The following is an 11,215-nucleotide window of genomic DNA, read 5'->3' on the forward strand; positions in this document are numbered from 1 at the left end:
CTGGACAGATCCTTTCTCTTGCCGAGGAGACCTATGAACACAAGTAAAGAGAAGGCACTAAGAGAAAAAGATTTAAAGGAATTAGAAGTATAGCGGAGGTGTGATTGTCCACAATCCAGCTCCAATCAAGGATGGATAGATGATGTTTGGCCGTCATTATAACAGGCTCTGGTTGATAAATACTGTCTGGTATTTCCTTGCTGACTTCTTACACTCACACCACAGGCCCTGATGGCTGTGGTCCATTATGCAAATACAACTCCCTGAATCAAGCTGTGGGTGACTCACCCACCCCCTTTAAAGCCACGTTGGGTTCGAGGCAGTGACTGCTCAGGGTAGAAGCCATGGCTCACAGACCCTGCTTCTCCTACTGGCTATTGGTCTGCTGGTTGGTGGTAACTGTGGCAGAAGGTAAGGGTTTTGCTTTTATTCTCCTGCGGGTCCACTAATTAATAAGCTGTGTAAAAAGAATGAATTTGGCTCCATGATTATACATATCCATGAATTGGAAACATTTACGTCAGCTTCCATCAGCATATGTTTTTAAAGAGAAAGACACTGAATTTTATCATCGGAAGATGTTGGTCCTAGTCTCAGTCCTAGCTATATGACTTCAGATGCACTTAACTGCTCTGAAATGCATTTCCTCTTGTGTAAAGTGACGGCATGAATGACACCCATTATTATGGGGGTTGTTAGGACCACATGAGCTATCCTTCAAGAAAAGCTCTTCAAGCTTCAAGCACTATATGAATACTAGTTATTATTGCCATGGAGCTAACAATATCCGCCCTGAATTACAGCAATGTCCACCTCTTTGATTTCCTAATCATGTCTAGTCAGTTGTGTCCTGGTGCTGTGGAGGTGAGCCTAGACTTCTTGCTTTGAGATTCTATGAGATTCAATTTCTCCACTGCTCCTTTCTCTTTCCTTTTCCCCCACTACAATATTTCCAGGTGGCCTGAGCTAGAGAATTGGTTTGCAAACCCTGGGGACAAGCAAGAAAAGGAGGAGAGCCCCAGGAGTCATACCAGGCCCTCCACCCCTTTCATGTGGCCCTGGAACTTTGCAGGGGTGCAGCCAGACCCTAGTGGACCCTAGTCATCCCCCAACCAGTTCACTGCGCCCATGCACCACAGCTCATAACAGAGTGGAGGGGAGCCAGGCCATTGGAGCTGGTGGTTCCAGAAAGTGAACCACTCTTCAGGAAACCCTATAAACATGTAGCTAAATAAGTTATAATGAAATTAGAGGTTTATTCACTTTTTTTAAGCACCACTAAAATGTGGTTTCTGTTTTGGGCTCCCTCTTCCCCACTGTCCCTCAGACTGGCCTCAAAGTCCTTCAAATGCAGCTTCACTCTCTCCAGGCAGCCCTGGTTCCAGGTCATCACTTGCTTACACCTGTCCTGGCTCTGCCAGACAGGATCACGTGTGGGTCCCTGAACTCACCCCGTCCTCTCTCATCTCCATGGCAGCAGCAGTGGCTAGCGCTTCCCCTGCTTTCACCCGTTTATTACAATTCTGCTTCATAGGATGTCATTTAGTGTCACTATGGTACTATGTGTGTCACAGAAGTCACTATGTCACCTTCACAACAGTTTTCTTAAGATATGTAGTTTTAAAATTGCAATCTCCTTCTATCTGACATTTTTGAATTCTTACAGCAATTCACACATCGCCCACGGTACTTGCTGCGTTATGCTCTGTATTGTAAATCCATGTATTTGTAGCATCTCCCCATAGGCCCTGTTTCTTCATCTCTGCCTTTGCCGCAGCTCCTAACACAGTAACCTGCACACTGTTGAGTTGACTAGACTCACAGCACAGGATTGAAAGAGGCCTGTGTGAACTTGTGTGAAGTGGGCTCCAAAGTCTTTATCTGTAAAATCAGGGACTTGACCAAAATAGCTAGTCATTCTGTGAGTCTATGCAGTGGATTAAGTTGCAGTTATTGTGAGCAAGTTAATCACAGGACTTATATTTCTTTTTGGTTCGCCTCTGAAGGCACCTGAGAATGTATAAAAGAAGAACTGCATACTTTTATATCAAGCATAAAGCTTACTTCTCTTAAAAATCAGGGTAGCGCACTACAAAACAGCTATTGTCTGCCCAAACAACCACAGACTACAGGTAATTATATTTTCTAAAAAGAGGTCATCTCATCCTTACTTTTTTTTAAAAGTACTAGTTGGTGTACTATGAATTTCATGTCTAGACTATAATAAACCCACTTAAAATTGATGTCCAAACTCCAGCAATAGTTTGGCTTATTTTATTATCCTCTAATTTTGAATGTAAATTATTTTTGAAAATTTTATGGGTTTGGCAGGACTTCCTTGGCAGTCCAGTGGTAAGACTACACATTTCCACTGCAGGGCACATAGGTTTGATTTCTGGTCTGGGAGATAAGATCCCACATGCCATGTAACCAAAAAAAAAAATTTTTTTTTAATTTTTTTCTGAGACTAGAATGAAATATTCACTTAGACTTGCAAAAATCTGCAGAAATGTACTCAACACCCATTAATACAATCCTCACCTGCCTGCCTGGCCACTCATTCAACTCATCTGTTATGTACTGGGCATAAGTACTCATACTAAGCGAAGGACTGTTTATAGCAATGACCAATAGGGGCTTCCCGGATAGGACAGTTGGTAAAGAATTCACCTGCAATGCAGGAGACCCCGGTTTGATTCCTGGGTTGGGAAGATCTGCTGGAGAATAGAAAGGCTACCCACTCCAGTATTCTTGGGCTCCCCTTGTGACTCAGCTGATAAAGAATCCTCCTGCAATGTCGGAGACCTGGGTTCGATCCCTGGGTTGGGAAGATCCCCAGGAGAAGGGAAAGAATACTCACTACAGTATTTTGTCCTGGAGATTTTCATGAACTGAATAGTCCATGGGGTCGCAAAGAGTCAGACACAACTGAGAGACTTTTTCACTTTCACTTTCAATGACCAATAGAGTCAACAGTCCTCCTCATCTTCATGGAGGTTCAATAACCTACTAGCTCAGTTCAGTTGCTCAACCCCATGGACTGCAGCACAACAGGCCTGCCTGTCCATCCCCAACTCCCAGGGTTCACTCAAACCCATGTCCATTGAGTCAGTGATGCCATTCAACCATCTCATCCTCTGTCGCCCCCTTCTCCTCCCGCCTTCAATCTTTCCCAGCATCAGGGTCTTTTGCAATGAGTTGGCTTTTCGCATCAGGTGGCCAAAGTATTGGAGCTTCAGTTTCAGCATCAGTCCTTCCAATGAATATTCAGGGTTGATCTCCTTTAGGATTGACTGGTTGGATCTCCTTGCTGTCTAAGAGACTCTCAAGAGTCTTCTCCAGCACCACAGTTCAAAAGCATCAATTCTTCAGTGCTCAGTTTTCCTTACAGTCCAACTCTCATATCCATATCTGAGCACTTTACATATCTTATTTTAGACACTACAACAAGCCAATAAGGAGCATTGTCTTCTCCATTTTAACAAATAAGGAAAGGCAGACTTGGAGGACACTATCAATTAAGTTATGGAAGCTGTCAATAGTCACACAATTATTAAATGGTGGAGCTCATATAAGTCATAGAGCTCAGGGATTCTATGCTGTTTTTAAAAATTATGAAAGTATGATAACATTTACAAGTGACTTGGAAAATGCAGAACAAAGTTATATATAGTTCCACTGTATATTACAATTATTTTTTAAGTAGATAAATTAAGATTTTTAGTTGGAGTTAAAATAGAAAACTCTCAAAAATTAATAGAATGAATAGGCATAAAAGTAGAAGGAGGTAGTGGACCTGAAAAGCATTTTGAACAAATTCAATGTAATTATGGTTTATACAATTTTCACGCAACAGCAGAATACAAATCCTATTCAAGTTCCCAAAGACTGTAAACCAGGAGAGACTGGAATATATCCAGGGGTGTGAAACAAGATCCAAAAATTTCATGGTCTAAAGGTACTGAAATCATACACAGTCTGTTCTCTTAAGGGATCCTGTGCTTTTAAACACTATGCTATTCTCTCAAAATGTTTCCAATCTGCATTTAAATATTTGACTGACTTTAATCTAATTAAGATTACAGAAGAGCTCTCATTTTTGATATTCAGTATCTTTGGTGTCATGTCAGTATGCTACATAGTGAGAAATATTTGCTTATTAATAATCACATTATCCCTGAGAGGTAGGAAAGTGATAACTTTTGCAATTATGGAAGCTGAGATCTCTCTCCGTCTGATCAAGTGCACTGTAGGCACAGTGCTAGTGATCAGGAGACCAGGTACGCATGATGATCTCGCAGGTACATCAGTGGAGGAGGAATATAACCACTGAATACTAATCACATAACCGATAAATATGGTGAAAGTGGACTCACGGGTGCTGTGGAAGCATATTGCTAAAGGCCTTAAGCCAGCCTCAGGGCAGGGAAGACCTCCTTGAGGAAATGAGACGTGAAATCTGCATAGAGATAAACCAGGCAAAGAGAGCGGGAAATGATGTTCTTGGCATCTGGAACCAACTTTTTAAAAGCCCAGGACCATTGATGATTGCTGTCAAAGTATTTGTCAACATTTGTCAGAAGAGAGCATTGACTAATACTGGACAAACCAGGGATTTCTCTGGTGGTCCAGTGGTTAAGACTCTGAGTTTCCAAAGTAGAGTGCACGAGTTCAATACTAGTGACAACACTAATACTTATTTGTGGGATGGCGGAAACAGAGTCAGATTCCTATGGATTAAATAGGGTGAGGGAAAGGGAGTCAGAATGTGTAGACTTCTCTTTGAAGTGAGAGAAGTAGAAACAAAGAAGTTCATGGCAGATCACCGAAGTTTTCTCTCTGCAATATGAAGCAAAGTAATCTGCTTAGAAAGGCCAGGAGAATTGCGAAGATAATTCTTCAAATGAATGAAGAAGAATGAGAATGTTGAAGGGGCTTTGAAGAGACTATGGGAGGTTTAGAAGACAGAGAGAATGGATCAGAACAAGGACAGAGAGAATTCAGGAGCAGTATTAACTCTTCGGAGACCATGAATGGCATCAACCCACTCACTCAGATGTGTGGCCTGAACCTCATAAAAAGCCTGTGACAGTTCCCCAAATAAGTCCCTAAAGTTCCCACATGTTACAACACTTGAGCTAGCCAACCAGGAACCTGCAGTAGTCACCACGTGTGTAGTCTGCTGGGGGAATGTGGTTCTACGTGAGCTAGTTACTGGGAGGAGCATATATCTTGACCTTGAGTACCGAGAAATTCCTGGAATAAGACAGCATTGACTAATATTGAACAAACCAGGGACTTCTCTGGTGGTCCAGTGGTTAGGACTCTGAGTTTCCAAAGTAGAATGCACAAGTTCGATCCTTGGTTGAGGAATTAAGATCTCACATGCTGCGTGGCATGGTCAAAAAAAAACAAAATAAAAAAGTTTTTTTTAATTTTAAAAAACACTAGACATCCCAGAGTCAGAGAAACACTAACAACTCTAACACCCCAATGTCAGGAGGATTTGGTAAGTAGCCTCAGTTTTAAGAAGTAAAATGAGCACAAAGGGTGGATATTTTTAAAAGCTAGAATCCAATTCACTGAGTGGCAGAGCCCAAGACCTAGCTAAACCTTATCTGATAGCAAAATGTCCCAGTGGAGCTCAAGAGTAAGGCTAGCTTCCTCTCTAGCAACTGGATTCTCAGCAGAAAGTTTTTATGTTAAAAAGGTTCATAATTAATCTGATTGTATAGGAGGAAAGAATGAGTGATATGGCATTAAGTCATCTTCTGTAGTTTGAAATGCCTTAATCTAGTTTCAACCATAACATTTTAATACTCAGTAGCCTGAGTGGATATGGGAGAAAGAGTCAGTATTTAATTCACCCATTCAAGCTGGATTAACAAAATAATAGAGGTGATTATTATAAAGATATTTCCAAGAAACTTAAGTACAGCCAGCCCTCAAAAAGACCAGCCCTGGAAAGTCAAGAGCCGAGGTTACTCTCACAATCGCCCTGTTACCACATAGGTACTTGTCTCTTTTTCTCTTTGAGAGGCCTTCCCCATTTTACAGCTATGGAAAGACTGGCTCAGCTGGCCAACTCCTGACTCTCCAGCCTCTCCCCTACACCTTCTCCTTACATCCTCCACTGTGTCACTTTGTTGAAATTCTTGGATGAAATCTGATTTGTCACTGGCCAGTCAATGAAAGAGTTGAATGTCTAACAATAGTCCTGTGAGGAATTCATTTTTTCCATCATTCACACTCAGCTGCCCTTTCCAGACTTGTATTGGCAAGTTTCTAAAGGAGAGAAGGGATAATTTTCTAAAGGAAATCTTGCTATTTCATAGCCAATTTGATTAAATGATATAGCTAGAGGAAAGACCTTGACACTGGATATTGATCCAAATTTCTTCTTGGAAACTTGTCACCTGGTCCTCACTGCTCATTCCTCTGCTGCCTGTAGATTCTCCCTCTGTCCTCTTCAAGGAGCAATTTCACTGCTGGGGAAGTGAAGCAAGTTCTTTTGGATTAATAGCCTTCGGGGGGACAGTTACTTTTCTTAACATTGCATTTTTTTCCACCAAATTTTATTTATTTATAATTTATGCACAATAAAAGGCAACATCTTAAAAGTGCAGATGAATCACTTTTTACATATATGCATATGTGCATATAATCATATGTGTGTACACATATATTTTTGTGTATATTTATATGTATGTGTATAAATATAAATGTGTATACATATCTCCATATTTATGTAACAACCACCCAGATCAAGATCGAAACAATTCACTGGTTCCTTTCTCCACTAAATAACACCTACACATAACCCTAAGCTGTTTTTCACTTTTTTTTAAACCATTCAGTTCAGTTCATTTGCTCAGTTGTGTCCGACTCTTTGCGACCCCATGGACTGCAGCATGCCAGGCCTCCCTGTCCATCACCAACTCCCAGAGCCTACCCAAACTCATGTCCATCACATTGGTGATGCCATCCAACCCTCTCATCCTCTGTCATCCCTTTCTCCTCCTACCTTCAATCTTTCACAGCATCAGGGTCTTTTCCAATGAGTCAGCTCTTTGCATCAGGTGGCCAAAGTATTGGAGTTTCAGCTTCAGCATCAGTCCTTCCAATGAATATTCAGGGTGACTTCCTTTAGGATGGACTGGTTGGATCTCCTTGCAGTCCAAGGGACTGTCAAGAGTCTTCTCCAACACCACAGTTCAAAAGCATCAGTTCTTCGGTACTCAGCTTTCTTTATAGTCCAACTCTCACACTCATACATGACTACTGGAAAAACCATAGCTTTAACTAGATGGACCTTTGTTGGCAAAGTAATGTCTCTGCTTTTGAATATGCTGTCTAGGTTGGTCATAACTTTCCTTCCAAAGAGTAAGCGTCTTTTAATTTCATGGCTGCAGTCACCATCTGCAGTGATTTGGGAGCCCTCAAAAATAGTCTCTCACTGTTTCCATTGTTTCCCCATCTGTTTGCCATGAAGTGATGGGACTAGATGCCATGATCTTAGTTTTCTGAATGTTGAATTTTAAGCCAACATTTTCACTCTCCTCTTTCACTTTCACCAAGAGGCTCTTTAGTTCTTCTTCACTTTCTGTCATAAGGGTGGTGTCATCTGCATATCTGAGGTTATTGCTATTTCTCCTGGAAATCTTGGTTCCAGCTTGTGCTTCATCTATCCTGGCATTTCACATGATGTACTCTGCATAGAAGTTAAATAACCTGGGTGACAGTATACAGCCTTGACATACTCCTTTCCCAATTTGGAACCAGTCTGCTGACCTGCATACAGATTTCTCAGGAGGCAGGTCAGGCGGTCTGGTATTCCCATCTCTTTAAGAACTTTCCACAGTTTGTTGTGATCCACACAGTCAAAGGCTTTGGCATAGTCTATAAAGCAGATGTAGATGTTTTTCTGGAACTCTCTTGCTTATTTGATGATCCAGCGAATGTTGGCAATTTGATCTCTGGTTCCTCTGCCTATTCTAAATCCAGCTTGAACATCTGTCATAGATTAACATAATTTTCCTTGTTCTTGAATTTCATATAAATGGAATAATACACTACATACTCTTTTGTGTCTAACTTCTTTGGCTCAACATAGCATCATAGGATACATCCATGTTGTTGTATTCATAATTCTTGGTCTTTATTACTGAGTAGTATTTTATTATATGAATACATAGTTTATTTATCCTCACCTATTGATGCTTTCTGTGTGTATGTACTTAGTTCCTTCAGTCATGTACAACTCTTTGTGATCCTTTGTACCATAGCCCGCCAGGGTCCTCTGTCCATGGGATTCTCCAGGTGGAATACTGGAGTGGGTTGCCATACCCTCCTCCAAGGGATAGTCCCAATCCAAGTCTCCCACAATGCAGGCATATTCTTTACCATCCAAGCCACCAGGGAGCCCACTGATGGTTTCCAGATTTAGATTAATATGAATGAGAGTGCTATGCAGATTTCCTTTGTGGTTAAGACTCTGCACTTCCACTGCAGGGGGCCCAGGTTTGATCCTTGGTCAGAGAACTAAGATCCCACATACCCCACAGTGTGGCCAAAAAAAAAAGCTGCTTAAAAAAAAAAATTCTTGAACTAATCTGTAGACATACGCACTCATTTCTCGTGGATAAATTCTCCAGCATGGAATTTCTGGGTCACAAAGAATGTCCATGTCTCATTTTACTGACCTAGACAGTTCTCTCAAACATGTTTTAGGGAGACTCTAGAATTCTCCCTTCCATTCTTTCTCCTCTGCTACACCTGATGACTCTCCCCTCTGCTCCTGTCATCAGGCCTATTTCCTGACATGCACTTTTCTCCCCACAGGACAAGAAGTGGTCACGCCTCCTGGAGACTCACAAAATAATGCAAACCCTACAGACTGCGAGATCTTAACACTCACCCCTCCCCCTGCCACAAGGAACCCAGTGACTAGGATCCAGCCCATCACCAGGACACCCAGGTGTCCCTTCCATTTTTTCCCGCCACGATGGCTCCGAGTCTACATTAGGTTTCCATACAGGCCTTATCCTCCTCCAACGTGGAACCACCATTTTCAATTCCATCCATATTTTTGTCCATACAGTCGCCTTCCTCCTTATTACAATTACTTCCCCAGGAGAAGACTCTGGAGAGGAAGTTCCTCTGAGGAAAGCAGAGAAAAGAGAGAAGCCCCAAATGTGCTGAAGTAAAAGAAGCCAAGGCCTCAGAAAAGACTAGAAAAAGATTTGTGCTTTCAGTTTTCAACTAAAACAATTGGGTTGGAAAATTATGCATCTTAAACTCCACTGACTGGAAGTTGTTCTCCTTGTCAGCAGTGATCGTATTGGTTTATAGGTTATTCATGATAACAGAATAGAAGCAATAATGACATTATTCTTATCCTTTACTTTTTATGATCACAGCATGTTTATGCAAGAAAAGTTCTAATATGAGTGGTTCCCATAATTCCTATCATCCTGCAATACCGGAAGAATCATCTCCGTCTTCTAAATCACAGTGAAGAGCATTTAAATAAATCGAGACTGCTATAAACCAAATGGAGACATTAATGACACCCTTTTATGCTTACTGGAAAACTCACAAAGCAAGGCATATTTACAAAGTGATCTTTAAAAGAAATTGTAAAAGACAGAAAGTTTCGTTTTATTCTGTTTGGCAGTGGTTATTCATTCACTTTTAATTGATATGATATTATATTAGTTCCAGGTTATTTAACACAATGATTCAATATTTGTATATATTACAAAATGATTACCACAATAGTTCAGTTAACATCTGTTACCATACATAATTACAAAACTTCTTTCTTATGAAGAGAACTTTCAAGATCCACTCAGTTTTCCAACAACAACAAAAAATTATAAATATTAAAACAAAAAGCTATGGGGAGTTTAACAATAGGTACTATTTTAAAGATACTATAAACTAAATTACCTAACCAAAAAAGTTCTTTTTAAACTGCAATATCTAAATATACTTTAATGTTAACTATTTAAGCCACCAATGAAAACTAGTTTGATATGTATCTCACTGTTTCTCCTATTATCTTCGTATGCATGCTAAGTCACTTCAGTCGTATCCAACTGTTTGTGACCCTATGGACTGTAGCTCGTCAGGTCCCTCTGTCTGTGGGATTCTCCAGGCAAAAATACTGGAGTGAGTTCCCATTCTCTTCTCTTCATATAGATACTAGTTTAAATTATATACTTCCCCTAAAACTTTCAACAAGATTCTAGGCTCAAAATTCAAGTACGGAGATGTTCTAGTAAGTCTAGAACTCCACAGACACAAATTCAGTCAACTATAGTTCCAAATAGGAAAAGGAGTACGTCAAGGCTGTATATTGTCACCCTGCTTATTTAACTTATATGCAGAGTACCTCATGAGAAATGCTGAGCTGGAAGAAGCACAAGCTGGAATCAAGATTGCGGGAGAAATATCAATAATTTCAGATATGCAGATGATACCACCCTTATGGCAGAAAGTGAAGAGGAACTAAAAAGCCTCTTGATGAAGGTGAAAGAGGAGAGTGGAAAAGTTGGCTTAAAACTCAACATTCAGAAAACAAAGATCATGGCATCTGGTCCCATCACTTCATGGGAAATAGATGGGGAAACAGTGGAAACAGCGTCAGACTTTATTTTGGGGGCTCCAAAATCACTGCAGATGGTGACTGCAGCCATGAAATTAAAAGATGCTTACTCCTTGGAATGAAAGTTATGACCAATCTAGATAGCATATTGAAAAGCAGAGACATTACTTTGCCAATAAAGGTCCATCTATTCAAGGCTATGGTTTTTCCAGTGGTCATGTATGGATGTGAGAGTTGGACTGTGAAGAAAGCTGAGCGCCGAAGAATTGATGTTTTTGAACTGTGGTGTTGGAGAAGACTCTTGAGAGTCCCTTGGATTGCAAGGAGATCCAACCAGTCCATTCTAAAGGAGATCAGCCCTGGGATTTCTTTGGAAGGAATGATGCTAAAGCTGAAACTCCAGTACTTTGGCCACCTCATGCCAAGAGTTGACTAATTGGAAAAGACTCTGATGCTGGGAGGGATTGGGGGCAGGAGGAGAAGGGGACAACAGAGGATGAGATGGCTGGATGGCATCACTGACTTGATGGACCTGGGTCTGAGTGAACTCCGGGAGTTGGTGATGGACAGGGAGGCCTGGCGTGCTGCAGTTCATGGGGTCGCAAA

At 41.0% G+C, this 11,215-nt stretch overlaps 1 protein-coding gene across 1 annotated transcript; it reads left to right on the forward strand.

Moving 5' to 3' along the window:
* Positions 1 to 344: 344 nt before the first annotated feature.
* On the forward strand, positions 345 to 10,864 carry ODAPH (odontogenesis associated phosphoprotein). The gene is made up of 2 exons (XM_059887787.1): positions 345 to 411; positions 8,842 to 10,864. Exons 1-2 carry the CDS (start codon positions 345 to 347, stop codon positions 9,204 to 9,206), a joined length of 432 nt encoding a protein of 143 aa, XP_059743770.1. The 3' UTR covers positions 9,207 to 10,864.
* Positions 10,865 to 11,215: the final 351 nt, after the last annotated feature.

This window comes from Bos taurus, chromosome 6 (genome assembly GCF_002263795.3).
Source record: "Bos taurus isolate L1 Dominette 01449 registration number 42190680 breed Hereford chromosome 6, ARS-UCD2.0, whole genome shotgun sequence".
Taxonomy (NCBI): Eukaryota; Metazoa; Chordata; class Mammalia; order Artiodactyla; family Bovidae; genus Bos; species Bos taurus.